The sequence below is a fragment of the Mauremys mutica genome, chromosome 15, assembly GCF_020497125.1.
Source record: "Mauremys mutica isolate MM-2020 ecotype Southern chromosome 15, ASM2049712v1, whole genome shotgun sequence".
NCBI lineage: Eukaryota > Metazoa > Chordata > Testudines > Geoemydidae > Mauremys > Mauremys mutica.
The window spans coordinates 37,406,484-37,431,894 of record NC_059086.1 but is presented as its reverse complement, the minus strand read 5'-3'; the positions used below and the strand labels follow the sequence as shown (position 1 = coordinate 37,431,894).

Here is a 25,411-nt window from a genome sequence, read left to right as displayed (position 1 = left end):
CCTGCGCCCCCTGCTGGAGGGGACGGGCTCTGCGCTCTGTGTGTGTCCCTGCACCCCCTGCTGGAGGGGACAAGCCCTGCGCTGTGTGTGTCCCTGCGCCCCCTGCTGGAGGGGACAAGCCCTGCGCTGTGTGTGTGTCCCTGCGCCCCCCGCTGGAGGGCGTGTGATGAAGTGGAAATTTTCATCATATTTTGAATATTGTGCATGCCTCAGTTTCCCCTATGTGGCACCTGGCTAATAAGGTGGTGGGAAATGGTTGTTTGGTATGTGCAAAGACCCAGAAATCCTGGTGTGACTGACACCTGCCTGGGCCCAGACAATTGCCCAGCCACGGGGTACCTAGAACTAACCACCACGGACAGTCGACCCCTCTGCAGGAGAACGAAGAGCTAAGGAGTTGGGCCAGGTCACTGGGAAAAATTCACCCAGCTTCCCTCCAACCAGTGACCCACCCATCCATACCTCCCCAAACACCCACCCATCCAAGCACCTATCCATCCCCCAGCCATCCCTGTCCACCCACCCATCCATCGTTCCCACCCACCCACACATCCCTTCCCAACCACCTGCTTATGCACCCACCCACCCAACCCCGTCCACTCATCCATCCATCCATTCGCCCAACCATCCCTACCCCCTCACCTATTTATAGATCTGTTCTGACAAAGGCCACGGAACAATGAACAAAGACTGAATTCCCGGCAGCCTTGTAAATATGTAATTAGATAAGGGAACAACAGGAGGATGGTGAGCGTGTGAACATCCGGTCACCTGTACGGGGACTGGTTCCTAGGAAGTAAGGAATCGACCACAGAGTATGCAAAGCGATGTCGAACAGACACCATGGGCGGCGTCTGTGCGAGGATGTGTTTACCAGCTGGTGAATGAATTGTACTTTGGGTGTGTGGCTGTGACAAGTCTTTCATTTCGTTTACATCCATTATTCACACCAATATCTTTCTTAATATTCCTAAATTTAACTCTCTGTGGTTCAGGGGTAATCGGAAAACTTTGCAAAACGGTATCTTCAAATTTTCGCTCTCTCTCTTTCTTCCCTCTCGTTCTGTTTTTCTCCGCTTCCTCCCTGGCTGCCTCTTTCTCTTTTTCTCTGATCTCCAGTTCTTTCAGTTGCAGTAACCTCTGGTGCTCCCTCTCCTTTTCTGCAGACCAAAGCCCCAAAAGCTCCAACTTCGCTGTCGCTTCTCCGCTTTCGCTCGTTTTCCTGCTTTCCTGGTCTTACTCCCTGTTCAGAAAATAACAAACCGGTGACCTCCTCCTGACTGTCCTTTGCCACCGCCCTTCAGATTCACTTACAATCGCAAATATCAGGGCTTAAGGGTGAGCTTCACTCGGAGTAACGAGCCGTATGTACCCCCTGCTCTGCGCCACTGTGACGTTCCCCTCTGGTGTTATCTGGACCGGTCATTTTCTAGGCTTCTCCAATCCTTGACTCTGGGAGCCAACCTTACCCTGCTGTGCTGTGAGAATCCCACTCCTGGGCCGTCCACGCGCAGCCTCTGGTGTGTCAGTGGCTCCCGGCTACTTGCAAGCAAATGACACTAGCCAATATCTCCGGTCCCAGACACAACCCTGGGAGCCTCTGTCTTGCAGTGTCCAGTTATGCCCGCTGGACGCTGCAAGCTTATATAAATTGGTCAATTTAACAAAGAAATTGATATGTACCCAAGGGGAGCCCCTCACACACTTCAAACCAAACGCACTGCTCCAGGGAGAATAAACCAACAGAGTTATGAACTGTACAGATAGATTTTAAGTGATTTTAAGTCAAAGCACCAACAGAGTTATGAACTGTACAGATAGATTTTAAGTGATTATAAGTCAAAGCACCACAAGTCGGATTTGGTCAAATGAATTAAAAGCAAAACACATTCTAAGCTGCTCTTAACACTTTCAATGTCCTTACAAACTTAGGTGCTTCTTGCCGCAGGCTGGTGGCCCTTCAGCCCGGCTCTCCCCTTTGATCGGCGCTTCTGTCACTTGGTGGTGGTGTCTGTAGATGGAGGTGGAAGAGAGAGGAAGACCATGGCAAACATCTCTCCCTCTTATCATGTCCTCTCTTCCCTCATGGCTCCCGCCCCCACCGCCTTCAGAGTCAGGTGAGCATTTCTGAGTCTCTCCCGGCAGGGTTGAGCAATTCCCCTGCTGTGGCCTCGTGCAGGTGAGTCATCGCATTGTAGCTCCTTGCGGGACGATAGCTGTTGCTGGCTTGTTTCACACCCCGCCCAGATGTTGGCTACTTTCCTTACTGTGGCCTCTGGGAAGCAAATATCTGTCTGATTCCCACAACTTACAGCATGTTTTAGTGACAGCCACACAACACAATTCTCATAACTTCATCTGTATTAATGATACACATATATGGATAGAGAAATGACTTGCCTCAGATCATAACCTTTCCCCTGATACCTTACAAGGCCTGCTTTATACGTAAGATCACAATTATATGAAAATGAGGAACATGGAGGTTACGGCACGTTCCCCCACAGGTAGAGAATGTCACAGTGGTTCACCCTGGACCCACCCCCTGCATCTAAGCCTCAGCATCAGGGCCTGGATGCCAGGAGAGAAACCTCCGTGATGAGCCTGGCGTCGAGCTGAATTCTTGGGAACTGAGTGGATAAGGTCCCAACATCATCCACCCAGCCATCCCTGCCCACTCACCCACCCATCTATGTATCCATCCATCCATCCGTCCATGCAACCACCCAATCATCCATCCCTGCCCCCCATTCTCCAACTACCCATCCACCCGCCATCCATCCATTTCTGTCTCCCACCCAGCCAGATACTCTGTGGTGAACGCAATATAAAAACATCGATAGACTGGAATAGGATCATAGACATGTTGGGCTGGAAGGGACCTCAGGAGGTCACCACATCCAGCCCCCCTGTGCGGAGGCAGGACCAAGTCAACCTAGACCAGCCCTGACAGGTGTTTGTCCAACCTCTTCCTAAACCCCTCCAACGACGGGGTCCCACAGCCCCCTTGGGAGCCGATTCTGGAACTGAGCGGCCCTGAGAGTTAGAAAGTTTCTCCCAATAGCGAACCTCCGTCCCCCTGGCTGCAGATTCAGGCCTTTCCTTCTTGTCCTGCCCTCAGCGGACACGGAGAGCAATTGGCCAGTGTCCTCCTTAGAACAGCCCGTGACGGAGCTAAAGGCTGTTCTCAGGTCCCCACTCAGTCTCCTTCTCTCCAGGCCAAACGTGCCCGGTTTCTTTTAACCGTCCCTCCTCCTAGGTCAGGGTCTCTAACCCTTCGATCCTTTCGGTTGCTCTGCTCTGGACTCTCTCCGATTTGTTCACAACTTTCCTAAGGGGTGAGGCGCCCGCAGCTGGACGCAGTCGTCCCGCCCGGGCCCCACCAGTGCCGACCCGGGCGGGACCACGACTTCCCGCGTCTCGCGTACGACCCTCCTATTGCCACACCCAGAATGAGATTAGCCTTCCCCACAGCCGCGGCCCGTTCTCGGCTCCTGTTCCAGTCGGGATCCGCTCGACCCCCCAGATCCTTTTCCGCCGTGCGGCCGCCTAGCCAGTTAGTCCCCCACTTTGTAGCAGTCATCGGATTTTTTTCTTCCTTCCTCCCCCCCCCCAGCCACATGGAGCCTCCCACACACAATCCCTTCCCCACTACTCCAGCCCTAGCCCTGGGAGCGCTGTGGGGAGCAGGACACTGGCTGTGGGGGGCTAACCCCATTCTGGCACACACAGGGCAGAGGCGCCCTTCACTCCTGACCTGCAGCCCCTGCTAGCTCAGCCCTGGGTTCATGCTCAAGCCAAGTAACAGTGTCCCAGCCACAGGGGCAGGTTTCACCAGAACCGGCAGATCTTGCTGCAGAACCTCATCCACCTTGTAGCCCTGCACCCAGGTTGTACCATGAGAAAAGAACCCAGGAGTCCTGGTTCCCAGCCTTCCCCACCCCCGCAGCATTGACCCACTCAGCATCCCCCCCAGCTCACCGTCCTTCTCCTCCAGGGCCTGCCCAGTGATGGGCTCGCACTGGGGCCAGGGTTTGCCCCAGAAGCTGACGTTCACCGGCCTGGTGGTCCCCACTCCCTGGGTCGCCATGCTGCAGGGGAGGGGAGAGATCAGCACCTGGCCCAGCCCCCTCCCATGGGCCTCTGGATCAGACCCAGTGGCCCCTCCAGCCCAATACCCCCTCCCAGATCAGATCCATGGGTCCCTCCAGCCCAGTATCCCACCTGCCCCACCTCGGACACTCACGTTTGCACCGATCCATGTTGTAGCAGCTGCGGATATGGATATAACTGTCCTCACAGCGCTTCCCATCGGGGCTGCGCTCCTTGCACTCCCGCATCCACCTCTGCTGCCCCGCGATCTCCCGGCAGCTGATGCTCCCGGGGTAACCCAGCCGGGTGCAAGTGGACCACTCCCCCCACTGCCCGTCCACTGTGGGGGAGAGACGGGGAGACCCCCAGAAACAGCAGAGTATGACTATGAGTCCACCCACCCACCATCCATCCATCTACCCACGCACAAACCTGCCCACCCATCATCCATCTATCCACCCATCTACCCACCATTGATACATCATCCATCTACCCACCCATTGACCCATCCATCCATCCACCCATCTACTCACTCACAAACCTGCCCACCCATCATCCATCCATCCACCCATCTACTCACCATTGATACAGCGTCCGTCAACCCACCCATTGACCCATCCATCCACTGACCCATCTAGCCAGCCGTCCATTCTCCCATTGACCTATCCATCCATCTACCCACTCACAAACCTGATCACCCATCATCCATCCATCCACTGACCCACTCATCCATCTATCCACCCACCCATTGACCCATCCATCCATCTACCCACCACAGACCCACCCAAACCTCCATCCACCCTCTGACCCCACCCATTGACTCACCCAACCATCTATCCGTCAACCCACCCATTGACCCATCTAGCCAGCCGTCCATTCTCCCATTGACCTATCCATCCATCTACCCACACACAAACCTGATCACCCATCATCCATCCATCCACTGACCCACTCATCCATCTATCCACCCACCCATTGACCCATCCATCCATCTACCCACCACAGACCCACCCAAACCTCCATCCACCCTCTGACCCCACCCATTGACTCACCCAACCATCTATCAATCCACCCATCCATTGACCCATCCATCCATCAACCCATCCATTGACCCATCCACCCATTCATTGACCAGTCCATCCATTTACCCACACTCCCATCCATCCTCCCAACTCCCACCCATCCACACTCCCTCCCCAGAACTCATTTATGCACCTACCTAGCCATTCCACCACCTGTAGATAAATCTCTGATAATTTTCATGTAGTGAGGTCTACTCATGTGTGACCTCTGTTTTCATGAGACTTTGTATCAAAACCTCATACAGAAACCTTGTATTGATGAGCCTTGTGTGACGGTGCTGCCCGTGGGAGCCAGCTGAGGTCACTCAATTAGGGTGAACTGCAAACAAAACGAGGCAGACAAACCCCAGAAGCTGGTGGTTATTCCAATACTTAGATTTACCAACCAGCACAGAACTAAGCTAAAATGTATTAAAAAAAGAAAAGAGAGAGAGTGTTGGTTAAAAGATCAATTTACAGACAGACTTGAATTCAATTCTTGAGGTTCAGATACATAGTAGAGGTGAGCTTGTAGTTGCCAAAAGACCTGTTAGAAATAGTTACAGTCCAATGTGCATATTCAGGGTGGCTCCAGTCAGTGACTGGGGATCTCAATCCTTGTGGCTTAAGGTTTCCCCTTCTTGAAACCCAAAGCAGATCTGAGATGAAGCAGGATTGTGTCCCAGGTTCTTACACATTTCCAGCAGCCTTATGGCCTGAGAAAACAATGGGCTTAACTCTCCTTCTCCCAAACATCCTGGCAATTAGCACAGAGTAATTTATCCATTAAACAGTTCAGATGCAGGTTACCACACCCTTCAAAGAGACACAGAGACAATAACACTATTTCACTTAAGTATCATCATAAATGTGAATATTCCTTTTTTGATCTTTGAATTAAAACTCTAGCAATAGACAAGACTTGTTTGCTCATATCACAAGACCTGAGCAAACATCTCCCCTGGAGATCTCCAACAATGCAGATTTGCATTTCAAAGCTCTCTTCCTTTACATATCTTCCTAACCAGTCCTTAAGGTTCACCCATGAGTCAGGTGAGTCTGGAAGGTAATTAACTCTTTCTGGCCCTGTCACCGTCCAACGAGATATGATATCACAATCATAACGTCACACCTTGGTATATGGACACTTTGTATCACAGCCCTTGGTATAATGTTATAGCCCTAAGGACAGAATAAGATAGAAGAAAAATGTCTTTTTGCTCCGAGTAGAACAAGATCTCCCCAAATCCCTGTGGAATGACGGGGTGTGAAGGGGGAAGGCAGCACCCCCAGACAGCTGCACCCCTTGGAGAGGGGCTGGGAGCCAGACCCAAGGACAATAAAACCTGTCAAGCGGACTCAGTAAAGAGGAGCAGACACACGGGGGTTAGAAGCCAGCACCTTCTTTTGGGAACACCCTCTGTGCAGCATTGAAACAACCCCCAGGAGGAAGCAGCAGAAAGGCCCAGCGGCCACAGACACAGATTTTGAAGCTGGTGCCGATTTGCAGGAGAGGGGAGCTGCTATAAATGTGAGGTGTCTTGCAGAGGAGCCCGCGTCTCGTCTTGTCCACATGGAGCATCGATCCGGATCGGCAGAAGCCCGGCTCCACCCCTTCCCCGTCTAACTCACTTTTAAGTACAACACACCCACCCAACCCCATCTACATCCATCTCCCATCCACCCACCCCATCCATCCGTCCAGCCATCCCCCCTCCCCACCGCAGCCCACTCCTTAATCCTTCTGTCCAAGCACCCAACAATCCATCCTCCCCACTCCCAGCCACCCAGCCACCCATGTATGCACCCGCCCAACCCCATCCACTAATCCAGGGGTAGGCAACCTATGGCACACGGGCCGAAGGTGGCACACGAGCTGATTTTCAGTGGCACTCACACTGCCCGGGTCCTGGCCACCGGTCCGGTGGGCTCTGCATTTTAATTTAATTTTAAATGAAGCTTCTTAAACATTTGAAAAACATTATTTGCTGTACATACAACAATAGTTTAGTTCTGTGTTATAGACTTACAGAAAGAGACCTTCTAAAAACGTTACAATGTATGACTGGGACGCGAAACCTTCAATCAGAGTGACTCAATGAAGACTCGGCACAGCCGACCCCTGCACTAATCCATCCATCCCTGCCCACCCCCACACATCCCCCCTCCATCCATTTATCCATCCACTCTCTCATGACTCCATCCATCTCCTCAACCACCCCATGCAGCATCCATCCCCCCACCTGTCCCCTAGAGCATGGTGCCCCACTGAGCCCCCCCTGCCCCCAACAGAGCCCCCCCACCGCCTGCATCACAGTCCCTGCTCTGCCCCATGCCGCCCCCCCTCCCCTGGGTTTCCACTCCTCTCCTCCCCGACTTGCTGCTGGTGCTCAGTGATCAGAAATTTCCCTCACCCCCAGGGAGGGGTGCTGGGGGGTGGTGTCCCCCCTGCACTGAGCAAGAGACGTCAGAGAATAATTCCCCCGCCCCCCCCCCCGGCTGACATCACCTCCCTTCCTCCTGTCCGGCCTGGCAGGTGTGTGGTGGGGGAGGGGAAAGGTGTGGTGCTGCTTATATAGGAGCCAGTGGGGCTGAACCTCACACCGAGCAAGTCGAGATTCCAGCCCTCGCCTGCTCCATGGTCTCAGGTAGGGGAGAGGAGCCCCCCTGCTGCCCCCCTCCACTGGGCCCCTCAGACACCTCCACTGGGCCCCCCCAGCACCCCTTCCACCAGCCCCCGTGCTGCCCCCTCCACTGGGCCCCTCAGACACCTCCACTGGGCCCCCCCAGCACCCCTTCCACCAGCCCCCCTGCTGCCCCCTCCACTGGGTCCCCCGGCTCCCATGCTGGCCCCTTCATCTTCTAACTTGCCCTTATTTTCTGGCAGAGAAATACCCCCCCACTCCACCGCTGTACTGGTGCCCCTCACTCCCGACCCGCAGCCCCTGCTAGCCCAGCCCTGGGCTTCCCCCCGGCCCTGCTGGTGCCCCTCACTCCCGACCCGCAGCCCCTGCCAGCCCAGCCCTGGGCTCCCCCCATCTCCAGGCCCAGTTCAGGCCAGAGAGGCGACTGCTGGGAGAGTCCAGGGCTGGACTAGTGGGGAGACCCCCATAGTGCCCCCTGCTGAGAGAGGCCAGGCCGGGGTGATTCTGGGCGTGTCTCCATCTCTCGGCTCCGTCCCCCCGCAGACCCCTCGATCCCAGCGTCACCATGAGCCCTGTCACCTTGAGCCGGCTGCTGGCGGGAGCGATCCTGGTCCTGGTGCTCGGGGACCCCACAGACGCCTGCACCTGCGCCCCCCAGCACCCCCAGACGGCGTTCTGCCAGGCCGATGTCGGTGAGTGACCCCCGCACCCCTCTGAGCCCCCCACCCCACCCCCCAGCACCCCCAGACGGCGTTCTGCCAGGCCGATGTCGGTGAGTGACCCCCGCCCCCCCGCACCCCTCTGAGCCCCCCACCCCACCCCCCAGCACCCCCAGACGGCGTTCTGCCAGGCCGATGTCGGTGAGTGACCCCCGCCCCCCCGCACCCCTCTGAGCCCCCCCTGCCCCCCAGCACCCCTAGCCAGCGTTCTGCCAGGCCGATGTCGGTGAGTGACCCCTGCCCCCCAGCACCCCTCTGAGCCCCCCACCCTGCCCCCCAGCACCCCCAGACGGCGTTCTGCCAGGCCGACGTTGGTGAGTGACCCCTACCCCCCCAGCACCCCTCTGAGCCCCCCCACCCTGCCCCCCAGCACCCCCAGACGGCGTTCTGCCAGGCCGATGTTGGTGAGTGACCCCTGCCCCCCAGCACCCCTCTGAGCCCCCCCCGCCCCCCAGCACCCCCAGACGGCGTTCTGCCAGGCCGATGTTGGTGAGTGACCCCTACCCCCCAGCACCCCTCTCAGCCCCCCACCCTGCCCCCCAGCACTCCCAGACGGCGTTCTGCCAGGCTGATGTCGGTGAGTGACCCCTACCCCCCAGCACCCCTCTGAGCCCCCCCCACCCTGCCCCCCAGCACCTCCAGATGCCGTTCTGCCAGGCTGACATATGTGAGTGACCCCAATGCCCCACCCCACAGCAGAGTTCTCCCTGTAATTTTTGCAACTCCCCCGAACACCCATAAGTTCTTGTGTCCCTCCCCCAGAGCTATAAACCCCACCCCCCAGCTGAGACGTCCTGCACCCCCGCCCCGCGCCGGTCAGCCAGGGAGCGCTCCCCCTGTGCCCCAGCGTCAGTACAGCTGTTACCCGCTGGAGAGTCCCCGAGCTGGTTCTGGGGTCCCGGCTCCAGCCCCGACGCCCCACAGAGTCTGTGTGTGGGGGGAGGAATCTTCCTCTTTCCAAGGCGTGGGAGAACCCAGGAGTCCTGAATCCCAGACCTGAGGCGCAGGGGGACCCCGGAGTCCGGGAGGGAGGGATTCCCCCCATTGTCTGGGTCATATCAGAGTCGACTCTGGTGGTTCTAGATGCCGGGGGGCTGGCAGGGGGCAGGGGGCCGCTCAGGGTGCCCTGAGCCCTGTCTCTTTGCCATGCAGTGATTCGGGGCAAGTTCGTGGGGGTGACTCCGCTGAGCCCCACCAGCAGCAGCACCGACGAGTTCGAGTCCTGGATTCGCTACGAGATCAACATCACCAAGGTACCTGCCCCCCAGGACCCCCCTGCTCCCCACAGCCAGCCCCCCCCGCCCTGCTCCCCACGGCTCCCCCCACAGCCAGCCCCCACCGACCCCCCCGCCCGGCTCCCCAGGGCTCCCCCCACAGCCAGCCCCCACCGACCCCGCCCTGCTCCCCCCAGCTCCCCCCACAGCCACCCCCCACCGACCCCCCCGCCCTGCTCCCCACGGCTCCCCCCACAGCCAGCCCCCCCAACCCCCCCGCCCGGTTACCCACGGCTCCCCCCACAGCCAGCCCCCCCCACCCCCCCACCCTGCTCCCCACCGCTCCCCCCACAGCCAGCCCCCACCAACCCCCCCGCCCTGCTCCCCATGGCTCCCCCCACCGGCAGCCCCCACCGACCCCCCCGCCCTGCTCCCCACGGCTCCCCCCACAGCCAGCCCCCACCGACCCCCCTGCCTGCTACCCACGGCTCCCCCCACAGCCAGCCCCCCCCCCTGCTCCCAACGGCTCCCCCCACAGCCAGCCCCCACCAACCCCCCCCGCCCTGCTCCCCACCGCTCCCCACAGCCAGCCCCCACCAACCCCCCCCCGCTTCCCACGGCTCCCCCCACAGCCAGCCCCCCCCCCCCCCCCACCCTGCTCCCCACCGCTCCCCCCACAGCCAGCCCCCACCAACCCCCCCGCCCTGCTCCCCATGGCTCCCCCCACAGCCAGCCCCCACCAACCCCCCCGCCCTGCTCCCCACGGCTCCCCCCACAGCCAGCCCCCCCCGACCCCCCACCCTGCTCCCCAGGGCTCCCCCCACAGGCAGTCCCCACCGACCCCCCCGCCCGGCTCCCCACGGCTCCCCCCACAGCCAGCCCCCCAATACCCCCCCGCCCGGTTCCCCAGTGTTCCCCCCAGTGCAAGCCCCCCCGACCCCCCCCGCCCGGCTCCCCATGGCTCCCCCCACAGGCAGCCCCCCCCACCCCCCCCGCCCTGCTCCCCACGGCTCCCCCCACAGCCAGCCCCCCCCCACCTCCCCCCGCCCGGCTCCCCACGGCTCCCCCCACAGCCAGCACCCCCCCCCGCCCGGCTCCCCCCGGCTCCCCCCACAGCCAGCCCCCCCCACCCCCCACCCGGCTCCCCACGGCTCCCCCCACAGCCAGCCCCCCCCGCCCGGCTCCCCACGGCTCCCCCCACAGCCAGCCCCCCCCACCCCCCCGCCCTGCTCCCCACGGCTCCCCACAGCCAGCCCCCCCCACCCCCTCCCACCTGGCTCCCCCCACCCCCCCGCCCGGCTCCCCATGGCTCCCCCCACAGCCAGCCCCCACCGCCCCCCCCGCCCGGCTCCCCACGGCTCCCCCCACAGCCAGCCCCCACCGACCCCCCCGCCCGGCTCCCCACGGCTCCCCCCACCCCCAGCCCCCACTGACCCCCCCGCCGTCTCCCCACGGCTCCCCCCACCTCCAGCCCCCCCCACCTCCCCCGCCCTGATCCCCACGGCTCCCCACAGCCAGCCCCCCCCACCCCCTCCTGCCCGGCTCCCCACGGCTCCCCCCACTGCCAGCCCCCACCGACCGCCCCGCCCGGCTCCCCCCGGCTCCCCCCACAGCCAGCCCCCACCGACCCCCCCGCCCGGCTCCCCACGGCCCCCCCCACAGCCAGCCCCCACCGACCCCCCCGCGCGGCTCCCCACGGCTCCCCCCACTGCCAGCCCCCCCAACCCCCCCGCCCTGCTCCCCACGGCTCCCCCCACAGCCAGCCCCCCCCACCCCCCCCCCCTGCTCCCCACGGCTCCCCCCACAGCCAGCCCCCACCAACCCCCCCGCCCTGCTCCCCACGGCTCCCCCCACAGCCAGCCCCCACCAACCCCCCACCCTGCTCCCCACGGCTCCCCCCACAGCCAGCCCCCACCGACCCCCCACCCTGCTCCCCACGGCTCCCCCCACAGCCAGCCCCCACCGACCCCCCCGCCCTGCTCCCCACGGCTCCCCCCACAGCCAGCCCCCACCGCCCCCCACCCTGCTCCCCCCGGCTCCCCCCACAGCCAGCCCCCCCCGCCCTGCTCCCCACGGCTCCCCCCACAGCCAGCCCCCCCCGACCCCCCCGCCCTGCTCCCCCCGGCTCCCCCCCCCGCCAGCCCCCACCGACCCCCCCGCCCTGCTCCCCACGGCTCCCCCCACAGCCAGGCCCCCTACCCCGCTCCCCACGGCGCCCCCTGCTGCTCTGACGTGCGTCTCCCCGCAGACCTACAAGGGGCTTGAGTCAGGGGGGGACGTGCTCTTCATAGACTCCTGGGACGAGGAGCACTTCTGTGGGTACCAGCACCCGGCGCCCCTGAACGGGGAGGAGTATCTCATCATGGGTAAGGCACCAGCACCCCGACACCGGCCTGGGGCGGCCCCCCCGGGACTTCCCACTACCCCTCGGCACCAGCCCCCTTCTGGGGTAATTCCCCCTGGTCCCAGAGCCACAGGTCGGGTGCTCCCTGGGCCGAGCCACTCGAGTTCCCCACGTCCTGGGACCGGCCCTCGGAGCCTGCAGCCCCCCAGGGTCACGCCGGGAGCCCCCCCCAGCTAGTCCCCCTGGATTGGACCCGTGGGGGGAGACGCACCCCCCCCAAAGGCAGTGAAGTCCTCCCGACTCGCTTAATCTGGAGTGACTCCCAGCCAGCCGTGTGAATGCAGCGGTTCGTCCGCCTGCCCTTCCTCCAAGCCTCCGCACCCACCTCTTCTGCTGAGCGCCTCCCACTCACCCTAGAGACGCCCCCTCCCCATTCAGCCCCCCCGGGTACGGCCCCCCAAGACACAGCATTCCCCGCCCAGTGGTCCTGGGGGGGGGAGGGTGGTGCAGTGCTATGGGGCGCTACAGGATCTGGGGGGCTATTGGGGGCTCTGTGGGTCACTATGGGACGTGGTGCCAGCCACTCCCTCTGCCCTCTCCCCGCAGCCGAGCGGCAGGACAAGCGCCTGATTATCTCGTTTTGTTCCTTCGTGAGCCCCTGGGGGCAGCTCCCCCCCAGCCAGCGCCGTGGGGTCAGCCAGGCCTACGGAGGGGGCTGCGCCTGTGACGTGAGTTCTTGTGGGCTGGGGCAGGAGGCCTGGGGGGCTGGAAGATGGGGGGTGGGGGCCTTGGAGGGCTGGAAGGTGGGGGGCTGGAGGCCTGGGGGGCTGGAAGGTGGGGGGGGGGGCTTTGGAGGGCTGGAAGGTGGGGGGCGGGGGCCTTGGAGGGCTGGGAGTGTCCCTAACCCCACCTCCTCCCCACCCTAGGTGATGCCATGTAACATCAGGCCTGGTGGGGGGCAGATGTGGGGCTTGGGGGGGCGCTGGGTCTGTGGGGGAGGGGTGTGTCCCAGGGGGCCCCTCTGCGGGTGGGTGGGGAAATCTATGCGGGGTGGGCGTGTCTCTCTCTAACTCCACCCACTCTCCCCCCCACCATTCCCAGCACACAAGTGGGGGGACGGGGTTCAGGGGGCAAGGCCTATGCGATGAGGGCGGGGTCTGCGGGTGGGCGTGGCTCTCGCTAACCCCGCCCCCTCCCCAGGTGGTGCCGTGTCACTCCCCGCCGTGCGAGCTGTCGGGCGGCCCCCAGTGCCCCTGGACCGACGGGCTGCAGGACTGGAGCTGGCAGGGGCCCCAGGCCCAGACCCAGGCCTGCCTGCCCCGCCCCGGCCAGGGGACGCCCCCCGGCGCCGAGCCCTTCTGTGCCTGGGAGACCCTCGAGGGCAGCTTCGACGAGGCCACAGCCAACTCCCCCGGACCGTGACCCCCCGAAACACCCCCCGACCCCCACCCTAACCCCCAGAACTGTCACCCCCTCTCCCTTTGACCCCCCCGATCTTTGCTCCCCCACCCCAGGTCGGGCTCGGTGAAAATGGTTTTGCGGAGTTTGATTCTTAAATAAATAAATTGCTGGAACCCGGGTCTGCGCCGTCGTCTGCCGGCCCAGGGCTGGGGGGGGGCATGAGAACCCCTTGTACTGAGCCCCAGCCCCAGCTGCCCCCTGGCACGTACCCCAGAACACCCCCAGGCGCCAATCCCCGGCTGCTCCCCCGCGCCACAATCCACTGCACCCCCCAGGAGCGGAGTTCTCTATGTACAGCTGCTGAGCTGCAGCCACCTCTGGGGCGGGGCAGCTGGCAAACAGACACACACAATGTTACATGGGGACAGCTCGCCTGGGCCCGAGATGCAGCCACCTCTGGGGTGGGGCAGCTGGAAACACACAAACATAACATTACATGGGGACGGCTCACCTGGGACCGAGATGCAGCCACCTCTGGGGTGGGGCAGCTGGAAACACACAAACATAACATTACATGGGGACGGCTCACCTGGGACCGAGATGCAGCCACCTCTGGGGCGGGGTCACTGAGGAATGGCCGCACATCACACAAAACACCAGCCCCCTGCCAGCCCGGGCCTGGGCTCCCCACCCCAGGTGCTGCCGGTGCCCTCACTCCTGAGACCCACTGCCCCTGCCAGAGAGCTGGGAGGGAACCCAGGAGTCCTGGCTCCCAGCCCCCCCCCCCGCTCTAACCACTAGACCCCACTCCCCTCCCAGAGCTGTGGAGAGAACCCAGGCGTCCGGGCTGTGTGCAGATGGGGGGTTGGCTCGACCAGCTCCAGGCCGGGGCCCGGTGTGACGTCATAGTGGGTCTCCACGGGGATGTTCCAGAACCCGGGGCGGCTGGGAGACATCAGAGCGAGGGGCGGGTGTGCGGCTTGGGGGTCACTGGGGGTCCGTGGTGCTGCAGGGCCTGGTAAGCGCCCCAGAGCTACTGCCCCCGGGGGACCCACTCAGCATCGCGGCTTGGGGACAAGTGCCTTAGACTGGGGGCGCTGGAAGCCAGGACGCCTGGGTTCTCTGGGAGGGGAGTGGGGTCTAGTGGTTAGAGCGGGGGGGGGGGGGCGGGGAGCCAGGGCTCCTGGGTTCTATTCTGGCCCCAGCAGGAGAGGCGGGTGTGTGTGTGTCTAGTGGTTAGAGTGGGGGAGGGGGATGGGTGCTAGGAGCCAGGGCTCCTGGGTTCTCTGGGAGGGGAGTGGGGTCTAGTGGTTAGAGCAGGGGGGGCTGGAAGCCAGGACGCCTGGGTTCTTTCCCTGGCTCTGGGAGGGGAGTGGGGTCTAGTGGTTAGAGCAGAGGGGCTGGGAGCCAGGACTCCTGGGTTCTCTCCCTGGCTCTGGGAGGGGAGTGGGGTCTAGTGGTTAGAGCAGGGGGGGGGGGGCTGGGAGCCAGGACTCCTGGGTTCTTTCCCTGGCTCTGGGAGGGGAGTGGGGTCTAGTGGTTAGAGCAGGGGGGCGCTGGGAGCCAGGACTCCTGGGTTCGTTGCCTGCTCTATGCGGGAGGCCAGCGTCACGCTTCTTGCCTCCACTCCCTCGCCTCTCTCCCCCCGCAGGCGGCACGGAGGGTGTGGGGCCCCGAACCCGGCGCCCTCGCCCCGGCGTGTGGGCATGAGGGCTCTGGCGCTGCTTCCCGTCCTGGCCTGCCTGAGCGCCGGGGCCCGGGGCGAGCTGCTCAGTCGCTGCCAGCTGGCCCGGCTGCTGCAGAGAGGGGGGCTGGACGGGTTCATGGGGTACCGCCTGGACAACTGTGAGTGCCCATCCCCCGTGCTCCTCCGCCTTCCCCCCACCCCCAGCCCTCTCCTCCCCCCTGCCCCGTCTCCGGCTCGCGCCCTTGAAATCTCCCAACAATTCGTCCGCCCCCCCTCAACTAAGGTGAATGGGGTCGAGTGGGTTAGAGGAGGGTGGGTTGGGAGCCCGGACTCCTGGGTTCTCTCCCTGGCTCTGGGAGGGGAGTGGGGGCTAGTGGTCAGAGCAGGGGGGCTGGGCCTAGTGGTCAGAGCAGGGGGGGGGGCTGGGAGCCTGGACTCCTGGGTTCTCTCCCCAGCTCTGGGAGGGGAGGGGTCTAGTGGTTAGAGCAGACGGGGCTGGGAGCCAGGACTCCTGGGTTCTCTCCCTGGCTGTGGGAGCGGAGTGGGCTCTAATGGATGGGGGGGGGGGGAGGTCTGGGAGCCAGGACTCCTGGGTTCTCTCCCTGGCTGTGGGAGGGGAGTGGGGTCTAGTGGTTAGAGCAGGGGTCTGGGAACCAGGATTCAGTTTGCCACTACCTGTCTCACCAGTCGCCAGCTAGAGGCAAAACCGTCTCCTGGCTCGCAGGCACCTCTCTCCTGTCTGCCCACCCCAGGATTTCCGGAGCCCTGTTTCCCCCGCCGTGGCCCGGGTCGCTCAGGTTGGGCTCCTTGTCCACCGGGGACCCCAAGATCCTTTCCAGGGACCCTGCTTTGCACGACCCAGTCCCCAGTCGGGCCGGTCGGCCTCCTTCCTGGGGGTAGCGCCTGGCCCTGGGCCGTAGGGGTGGAACGGGCCCTGCTGGCTCGGGCCAGCCCAGCCTCAGTTCTCTCTGCCCCTAGCCACCCTCTGGGCTCTCAGCCGCTGGGGGCCGCGCCTGCCAGCCGGGAGGGACGGGGACCCCCCTTCTCTGGGCACTGGAGGCCAATGGGCTGCCTGACATGTCTCCCCCCGGCCCTGCCCCGCCCAGGGCTCTGCCTGGCTTTCTACGCCAGCCGCTTCGACACGGGGACCGTGACGGAGAACTCGGACGGCAGCTCGGACTACGGCATCTTCCAGATCAACAGCCGCCGGTGGTGCAGCGACCAGCGCAGCCGCACGCTGGACCTGTGCCAGACGCGCTGCCGTGGTGCGGCCCCCCCCGGGGAGAGCAGGCAGGGACCCCAGCCCCACACGGCCGCCCAGCTGGGCAGGGGAGAGACTGGGAGAGCTAGAGGGGGTGGGGGGAGAGATCGATAGATAGAGGGGGTGGCTGGGGATAGATAGATAGATAGAGGGGGTGGATGGGGATAGATAGATAGATAGATAGAAATGGGGTATATGGGGATAGATAGATAGATGGGGTGGATAGAAATAGATAGATGGGGTGGCTGGGGGTAGATAGATAGATAGAAATGGGGTGTATGGGGATAGATAGGTAGAGGGGGTGGCTGGGGGTAGATAGATAGATAGAGGGGGTGGCTGGGGATAGATAGATAGAAATGGGGTGTATGGGGATAGATAGATAGAGGGGGTGGCTGGGGGTAGATAGATATGGGGGGTGTATGGGGATAGATAGAGGGGGTGGCTGGGGATAGATAGATAGATAGATAGAAATGGGGTGTATGGGGATAGATAGGGAGAGGGGGTGGCTGGGGATAGATAGATAGAGGGGGTGGATGGGGGTAGATAGATAGAGGGGGTGGCTGGGGGTAGATAGATATGGGGGGTGTATGGGGATAGATAGAGGGGGTGGCTGGGGATAGATAGATAGAGGGGGTGGCTGGGGATAGATAGATAGAGGGGGTGGATGGGGGTAGATAGATAGATGGGGTGGATAGAAATAGATAGATGGGGTGGCTGGGGGTAGATAGATATGGGGGGTGGCTGGGGATAGATAGATAGATAGAGGGGGTGGCTGGGGATAGATAGATAGATAGATAGATAGAGGGGGTGGCTGGGGATAGATAGATAGATAGAAATGGGGTGTATGGGGATAGATAGGGAGAGGGGGTGGGTGGGGATAGATAGATAGATAGAGGGGGTGGATGGGGGTAGATAGATAGAGGGGGTGGCTGGGGATAGATAGATAGAAATGGGGTGTATGGGGATAGATAGATAGAGGGGGTGGATGGGGGTAGATAGATAGAGGGGGTGGATGGGGGTAGATAGATAGATAGAGGGGGTGGATGGGGGTAGATAGGTAGGACTCAGTTTTCCCCAGCTATGTGGCCTTTCCCAGCATGACATACAAGCTGCAGTCCAGTAACCCAGCTGCCCCACCCCAGAGGTGGCTGCATCTCAGCGCTGGGTGAAGCAGCCCTGCGCAGTGTAGATTTGTCTGGGCCAGGATAGCTGGCCCTGGGGCCTGCCCGGCTGGGGGATCGGGGTCCGCGCAGCCTGACCCCCTTCACACCTCATCTCATTCTTTCCCCACAGATTTACTGACTGCCGACCTAGCGGACGACATCAGCTGTGTCAAGAAAGTCGTGATGGACTGGCAGGGGATGGGAGTCTGGTATGGGAAACTCTCTCTCTCTCTCTCTCTCTCTCTATCCCCAGCCACCCCATCTATCTATCTATCTATCTATCCCCAGCCACCCCCTCTATCTATCTATCTATCCCCAGCCACCCCCTCTATCTATCTATCTATCTATCCCCAGCCACCCCATCTATCTATCTATCTATCTATCTATCTATCTATCTATCTATCTATCTATCTATCTATCTCCACTCTTAGTTCTTTTTGCAACCCTAAGAATCACTACACAATACAAGAAATGGAGGGATTATGTAGCACAAGAGAACACAACACAGTGCAGTGCAGCCCATGGTGTTATATAATGTAACACCACACAGGGTAATGTGAAACTGACCTTCATTGCTGGATGAGCCATCCCTGTTATGTGCGGCTGTTCCCCCGCTGCCCTGCCCCAGAGGTGGTTGCATCTCAGCGTAGGGTGAGCCATCCCAAGGTGGTGTTATGTGCGGCTGTTCCCCCGCTGCTCTGCCCCAGAGGTGGTTGCATCTCAGCGTAGGGCGAGCCATCCCAAGGTGGCGTTATGTGCGGCTGTTCCCCTGCTGCCCTGCCCCAGAGGTGGTTGCATCTCAGCGTACGGCGAGCCATCCCAAGGTGGCGTTATGTGCGGCTGTTCCCCTGCTGCCCTGCCCCAGAGGTGGTTGCATCTTAGCATAGGGTGAGCCATCCCAAGGTGGCGTTATGTGCGGCTGTTCCCCCGCTGCCCTGCCCCAGAGGTGGCTGCATCTCAGCGTAGGACGAGCCATCCCAAGGTGGCGTTATGTGCGGCTGTTCCCCCGCTGCCCTGCCCCAGAGGTGGCTGCATCTCAGCATCTTCATTGCTCCTGTCCCCTGACCTTTCTTCTCTGCCCCGTCAGGATGCCCTGGCGCGACCATTGCAAGGGCCGGGACCTGAGTCACTGGGTGGCTTCCTGCAATCTGTGATCTGGCCAGAGGACCTCGGCGCCCGTCTCCAAGGACCCAGCCGGCTTCTGCGTCCGGCTGCGCCAGCGGGGCTGGGCGAGGGGCCCCCCACGCGCAAGGGAGAGTTAGACGCAATGGGTGGGGGAGGGGAAGGTCAATAAACCCGTCCCTTCGAGAGCCGCGTTCGCTGGGCTTGTGGGGTCGGGGCTGGGGGCCGGCGCGGGGCCACGGGGTGTGCGGAACCGCAAGAGGCACCATCGCCGCAGGCAGTGGGACCCGGAGGGATTCCAGAGGCTGGGGCCGGGGGAGAGGGGTCTGATCGGCGAGGGACGCGTCCGGATGGCGAAAGCAGCCCCCAAGTGTAGACAATGTTCTCCCTCTGTGTGTCCCTGTCACCCCCTGCTGGAGGGGACAGGCCCTGCTCTGTGTGTGTGTGTCCCTGCGCCCCCTGCTGGAGGGGATGGGCCCTGCTCTGTGTGTGGGGGTGTGGGGGTGTCCCTGTGCCCCCTGCTGGAGGGGACGGGCCTTGCTCTGTGTGTGTGTGTGTGTGTGTGTGTGTGTCCCTGCTGCCCCCTGCTGGAGGGGACAGGCCCTGCTCTGTGTGTGTGTGTGTGTGTGTGTGTGTGTCCCTGCGCCCCCTGCTGGAGGGGACGGGCCCTGCTCTGTGTGTGTGTGTGTGTGTGTGTGCGCCCCTGCTGCCCCCTGCTGGAGGGGACGGGCTCTGCTCTGTGTGTGGGGGTGTGGGGGTGTCCCTGCGCCCCCTGCTGGAGGGGACGGGTCCTGCTCTGTGTGTGTGTGTGTGTGTGTCCCTGCTGCCCCCTGCTGGAGGGGACAGGCCCTGCTCTGTGTGTGTGTGTGTGTGTGTGTGTGTGTCCCCGTCCCTGCGCCCCCTGCTGGAGGGGACGGGCCTTGCTCTGTGTGTGTGTGTGTGTGTGTGTGTGTGTCCCTGCTGCCCCCTGCTGGAGGGGACAGGCCCTGCGCTCTCTGTTCCTGGCTTCTCTGAGTTCAAGGCCAGAAGAGCCCCTCTCACCCAATCTGAGCTTCTGGCTCCCATGGGCCACCCCCGGCGCAGCAACCCCCATGGCCGAACGAGACCCACGTATCACAGCCCACGGGAGACGAGACTGCGCTGTGCAGAGAGGTGGAACTGGGGTGCACCAACACCTGAGGATGCCTAATGGCAGGGGAGGGATTAAGGGAGAGACACCCAGATAATCCTGCGAATCACCCACATCCCACGCTGCAGAGGAAGGGGACCCCCCCACGGTCCCTGCCAAACTGACCTGGGGGAAATCCCTTCCTGACCCCTGCCGGTGACCGACGGGAGCCCTGAAGCATGAACGTTAGCGACATACGACATAACCCAGACTGGAGCCCCAGGGCAGCTGAGCCCTGTCCCGGCTCTCACAAGCAACGCCGGCCGCTGACTGCCCTCATCCGCTCGCTTTTCGAAGTAATTACGTTGTTTGTCCCCCACCCCCTCTCCGAGTGGGGGGCTGGTCCCGAGCCTCACCCTGCTGATGGTTAGAAACCGTCTCCTAATTTCCAGCCAGAATTTGTTGGTGGGACGTTTCTGCCCATCGTCCCTTAGCTTCCGTCGCTCTTCTCCGGTCCTGGGGCGTAGCCCCCCGATGTAGCTATTGAGAGAAACTAGAGCTCCCTCATTTTGTTCCCCTAAACCAGCCAGTCCCCCCCCCAGTCGCCTCCATCCCCCTGGTCAGCCCAGCCGCCCGGTCTCTGCACCTGGCCCCATTTGGCTTCCTCTGGCCGATTTCCTTTCACGACGCCCTGAGACGTGAGCTGGAGACAGGCGGGCTCAGCAGACCAGCCATTCAGTGGCTCTGTACATGGTTAAACAACCGCAAACGAAGGGTCATTATTAATGGAAGGACGAGGGTCTGGAGGGAGGTCTTGAGTGGGAACCTCCCTCACGGGACAGCCAGACTGGGTCAGAGCAAAGGCCCATCCAGCCCAGGGTCCTGTCTTCTGTCAGTGGCCAACACCAGGTGCCCCAGAGGGAATGAACAGAGCAGGGAATCATCAAGTGACCCATCCCCTGTCGCCCATTCCCAGCTCCTGGCAAACAGAGACTAGGGACACTGTCCCTGCCCAGCCCGGCTAGTAGCCATTGATGGACGTATCCTCCAGGAACTTATCTAGTTCTTTTCTGAACTCTGTTATAGTCTCGGCCTTCACACCGTCCTCCGGCGAGGAGTTCCACAGGTTGACTGTGCGTTGGGTGAAGAAATACTTCCTTGTGTTTGCTTTAAACCTGCTGCCTGTTCACTTCATTGCGGGACCCCTAGTTCTTGTGTTCTGAGCAGGAGTAAATAACACGTCCTGATTTACTTTCTCCACTCCAGTCATGAGTCTATAGACTCTATCATATCCCTCCTGAGTTATTTCTTTTCCAAGCTGAAAAGTCCCAGTCTCCTTAATCTCTCCTCATACGGCAGCTGTTCTATACCCTAATCATTTTTGTTGCCCTTTTCTGAACCTTTTCCAATTCCAATCTAGCTTTTTGGAGATGGGGCGACCACATCTGCACGCAGTGTTCCAGATGTGGGCGTACCACGGATTCAGGGACTCCGAGAGGGGGGGAAAAGCGGGTACAAATTACCAGGGCCCGGCGGTCCGGAAGGGGGTGCTGTGCCAGGAGGTCCCGGTCCCGCCCTATCTCCCCGCCCGGCCCCAGGGGGTGCTGTGCCAGGGGATCCCCTGCCCCACCTCCCCACCTGACCCCAGGGGACGCTGAGCCAGGGGGTCCCGGTCTGGAAAGGGGCCCAGGGGTCTGGAAAGGGGCCCGGGGCCTAGCTTCCCCACCCTGTTTAGCTGGTCCGCTCTTGCTGGGGGGCCCGAACCCGCTCTCGGCGGCCCTGCATGGATTTATATAGAGGCAAGAGGATATTTTCTGCCTTATTATCTCTCCCTTTCTCAACGACTCCCCCGTTCCGTTCGCTTTTTCCACTGCCGCCGTTTTCGGAGAACTCCCCACACTCACCCCAAGCTCTTTTCCTTCAGGGCCGGCAGCTAATTTAGCCCCCAGGATTTTATACGTCTCCCCAGGGAAGTGTCCTGGGTCCGGCCTCATTGCCCAGCGGTAGGAGTAGAGAGCAGACGGATCCAGTCTGGAGATGATACAGAGCGAGGGAGGTTTGCGAGCGGGGAGGGGTGTGTGTGTGTGTCTGTCCTTGGGGGAGGACAGAGCTAACGTTGAAAGGGATCCTGATAAATTGGAGGACTGGGCTGTAGCCAGCAAGGTGCCCCACGTAGGGGACAAATATTTAATAACAGGATCTTCGATCTAGAGGACAAAGGTGTCAGTGGAGGCTGGTCAAATTCAGCCTGGCAAGAAGGTGGGATTTTTTTAAGACTGGGAGGAATAACCCATCGGGACACTTCCCCAAAGCGGGCGTCGGATCCTCCATCCCTGGCTGCTTTTAAATCCAGCTGGGCCGTGTTTCTGCTCCGGGAATTATCGTGGGGAAGGTCCCCGGCCTGGCAGACAGGAGGTCGGACTCAAATACCCAAAGGCTCTGGACTTTGTAGATCTGCCAGCAGAGGGCGACTGGCTCTGGGGAGCGACGTCCCCCGGCCCCGCTCAGTGAGGGATCGGGCACAGCTCGGAGCCTGGGGATCCCCATGAAACGTCCAGCTAGGGTGACCAGATGGCACGTGTGAAATATTGGGATGGGGGTGGGGAATAGAAGTTTATATAAGACAAAGCTCCAAATATCGGGACTGTCCCCATAAAATCAGGACGTCAGGTCACCCTACGCCCAGCGCCCCCTGCCCGTGGGCACCGAGAGATCCCTGGGGCGCACGCGGCCTGGCTCCAGCTGAAGTCACCCCTGACTGCAGGGAGGGTGGGGCGGGACCCTGACCTCACCCCCGTCCCCGGGTCAATCCGGAGTCACTCCCTTTCACGGAACCCCGAGGGGCGGTTCTAGAACACGGGGCCTTCATGACACCGCAGGGCATTCTAGAAGGGAAGCCACGACCCCCAGCCACGGAGAGCAGGGGGGCCCCCAGACAGCTCCCAGCCGCTGCCCAGCCCCCCTCTGGCCAGCCCCAAACACCCCCCATCTCTGTCTCCATCGCTTTGTCTGCCCGGCGCGGCCCCGACGGTGCCGTTGGCCCGTTCCCGGCGACCCCGTCTCAGCTCCCCTCGATCCGCAGCCCGGCTGCCCCCCCCAGCTCAGCGGGGATGGGGGTCCTGGGGCTGGCGACCCTGCTGGCCTGGCTGAGCGTGGGGGGCCGGGGGAAGATTTTCACCCGCTGTGAGCTGGCGGAGACGCTGCAGGACGGCGGGATGGACGGATACGAGGGATACAGCCTGGCCAACTGTGAGTGAGGCCTCGGGCCTGCCCCATGGGCTGGTCTATGGGGCTGTGTCCTTTCCGCACCGCTTCCCGTGGGACCTGCCTATGGGGTTGTGTGTCCCTCCCGCATCACCCCCCTGTGGGGCCTCCCTGTGGGGCTGTGTGTCCCTCCCACATCACCCCCCGTGGGGCCTCCCTATGGGGCTGTGTGTCCCTCCCGCATCACCCCCCTGTGGGGCCTCCCTATGGGGCTGTGTCCCTCCCGCATCACCCCCCCGTGGGAACCCCCTATGGGGCTGTGTGTCCCTCCCGCATCACCCCTCCGTGGGGCCTCCCTATGGGGCTGTGTGCCCCTCCCACATCACCCCCCTGTGGGGCCTCCCTATGGGGCTGTGTGTCCCTCCCACATCACCCCCCTGTGGGGCCTCCCTATGGGGCTGTGTCCCTCCTGCACCGCTCCTCGTGAGGCCTCCGTATGGGGCTGTGTGCCCCCCCACACCGCTCCCCATCTCTATGGGGCTGTGCCCCCCCTGCTCCCCATCTCTATGGGGCTGTGCCCCCCCACACTGCTCCCCATCTCTATGGGGCTGTGCCCCCCCCATTACTCCCCATCTCTATGGGGCTGTGTGCCCCCCCACACTGCTCCCCGTCTCTATGGGGCTGTGTGCCCCCCCACACCGCTCCCCGTCTCTATGGGGCTGTGCCCCCCAGGGGTCTGCCTGGCGTTCTACACGAGCGGCTTCGACACGGCGGCCGTGGGGGCCAATGCGGACGGCAGCTCCGACTACGGGATCTTCCAGATCAACAGCGGCTGGTGGTGCCAGGACGCCCAGAGCCCGTCGGAGAACCTGTGCCACGTGCGCTGCCAGGGTGAGGCGCCAGGGGGCGCCGGGCTGCAGGGGTGTCGGGGGGGGGCTCTGTGCTGCGGGGGGTGGGGGGGTCAATGGGGGGCGCTGTGCTGCAGGGTCAGTGGGGGGCTCAGTAGAGGGCTCAGTGGGGGGCACTGGGCTGCAGGGGTCAGGCAGGGGGTCAGTGGGGGGCTCAGCAGTGGGGCGCTGTGCTCTGGGACATTCCTGTGCAACACCCAGTCATGCTTCTAACCACTCCTGCGTCCTGAAGCCCCCCGGATCTGGGGTATTTTCCCTGCCTGCTGAGCCGCACCGGGGGCCGTGTTATGGGGTGCGGTGAGAACAGACACCCTTCCCGTCAGCAGACACCGGGGGGCAGCGGGGATTCGGGGTGGTGGTGGATTTGGCTGAGGTGTGGTTGGAGCCGATCTGAGCCCCTCCCCATTCATCCCAGCCCCCCCCCCCAACGCTGCAGCCTCCCTGAGGGGGCCCATCCCTGCCTTACCCTCCCTCCCTTGCTCCTAGATTTGCTGAACCCCGACATCAAGGACGACATCAACTGTGTGAAGAGAGTGGTGCAGGATCCTCAGGGCATGGAGGCTTGGTAAGGGGGCTCCCTGGGCGGAGGGGTATTCCCCACAGAGGAGCTCTGCATCTTGGCACTGGACGAGACCTCCCCGTGCAGTGCTATGTGTGGGTGTTCGCCAGCTGCCCCGCCCCAGAGGTGGTTGCACCTCAGCACCGGGCGAGCCGTCCCCTTGTGGCGTTATGTGCGGCTGTTCTCCAACTGCCCTGCTCCAGAGGTGGCTGCACCTCAGCACTGGGTGAGCCATCCCCGTGTGGCGTTATGTGCGGCCGTTCTCCATCTGCCCCACCCCAGAAGTGGCTGCATCTCAGCACCGGGTGAGCCATCCCCGTGTGGTGTTATGTGCGGCCGTTCTCCATCTGCCCCACCCCAGAAGTGGCTGCATCTCAGCACTGGGCAAGCCATCCCCACAGGTTCTCTCTCAGTGTTACTGTCCTGGTGACCAGCCATCTTGTCTGTCACTTCCCCTCCCTCAGGGACGACTGGAAGGAACATTGCGAGAAGCAGGACCTGACCGAGTGGGTTGAGAGTTGTAATCTGTGAGGCCCGAGTGTGTCTCCCCCCACAGGGGGGGCGTCTGTCCTTCTCCCTGTGTCTGTCTGTCCGTTCACACAAATGCTCCCTGCACTGAACAATCTCGAAGGAATTTATAAACCCCGTTGGTTGAAATCTTCTCGCTGTGTTTCTCTGGTCAGACGCCCGCGCAGGCTGCCAGGGGTCCCGAGACCCCGGCCCGAGACCCCTGTGAAGTGAAGTCAATGAAAACCCTCCAGTGAAAACAGATCAGACCCCGGGGCCCACCCCAGCCTGGTACCCAGGGCCAGGGCTAACAAGGTCACCTGGTCTCCTCCCGACTCGCTCTTTGTTCTCCAGCTGGTGCCCCCCCCCATGCAGAGGTCCAGGGTCATCAGTTGCTAGGGAACAAATTGCCAGGC

At 62.3% G+C, this 25,411-nt stretch overlaps 3 protein-coding genes across 6 annotated transcripts; all 3 read left to right on the top strand.

Annotated features, from left to right (window-relative positions):
* Positions 1–1,938: 1,938 nt before the first annotated feature.
* LOC123350524 (metalloproteinase inhibitor 1-like) lies at positions 1,939–13,924 on the top strand. 4 transcript variants are annotated; one of them, XM_044989141.1, is made up of 7 exons: positions 1,987–2,117; positions 6,384–6,525; positions 8,338–8,490; positions 9,670–9,770; positions 11,980–12,097; positions 12,682–12,803; positions 13,276–13,924. In XM_044989141.1, exons 2-7 carry the CDS (start codon positions 6,411–6,413, stop codon positions 13,495–13,497), a joined length of 831 nt encoding a protein of 276 aa, XP_044845076.1. In that variant the 5' UTR covers positions 1,987–2,117; positions 6,384–6,410; the 3' UTR covers positions 13,498–13,924. The 4 variants fall into 4 exon arrangements, with proteins under 4 accessions (XP_044845078.1, XP_044845076.1, XP_044845080.1 ...); XM_044989143.1 differs by lacking the exon at positions 6,384–6,525 and having other exon boundaries at positions 1,939–2,117; positions 8,342–8,490; XM_044989145.1 differs by lacking the exons at positions 1,987–2,117; positions 6,384–6,525 and adding an exon at positions 6,553–6,791 and having other exon boundaries at positions 8,342–8,490.
* Positions 13,925–14,427: 503 nt separating this feature from the next.
* On the top strand, positions 14,428–18,857 carry LOC123350529 (lysozyme C-like). The gene is made up of 5 exons (XM_044989157.1): positions 14,428–14,494; positions 15,128–15,321; positions 16,270–16,428; positions 17,718–17,796; positions 18,675–18,857. The coding sequence occupies exons 2-5, from the start codon at positions 15,183–15,185 to the stop codon at positions 18,739–18,741; spliced, it is 444 nt and encodes a 147-aa protein (XP_044845092.1). The 5' UTR covers positions 14,428–14,494; positions 15,128–15,182; the 3' UTR covers positions 18,742–18,857.
* A 3,857-nt stretch (positions 18,858–22,714) lies between these two features.
* Positions 22,715–25,136, top strand: LOC123350528 (lysozyme C, milk isozyme-like). The gene is made up of 4 exons (XM_044989156.1): positions 22,715–23,066; positions 23,754–23,912; positions 24,416–24,494; positions 24,953–25,136. Exons 1-4 carry the CDS (start codon positions 22,928–22,930, stop codon positions 25,017–25,019), a joined length of 444 nt encoding a protein of 147 aa, XP_044845091.1. The 5' UTR covers positions 22,715–22,927; the 3' UTR covers positions 25,020–25,136.
* Positions 25,137–25,411: the final 275 nt, after the last annotated feature.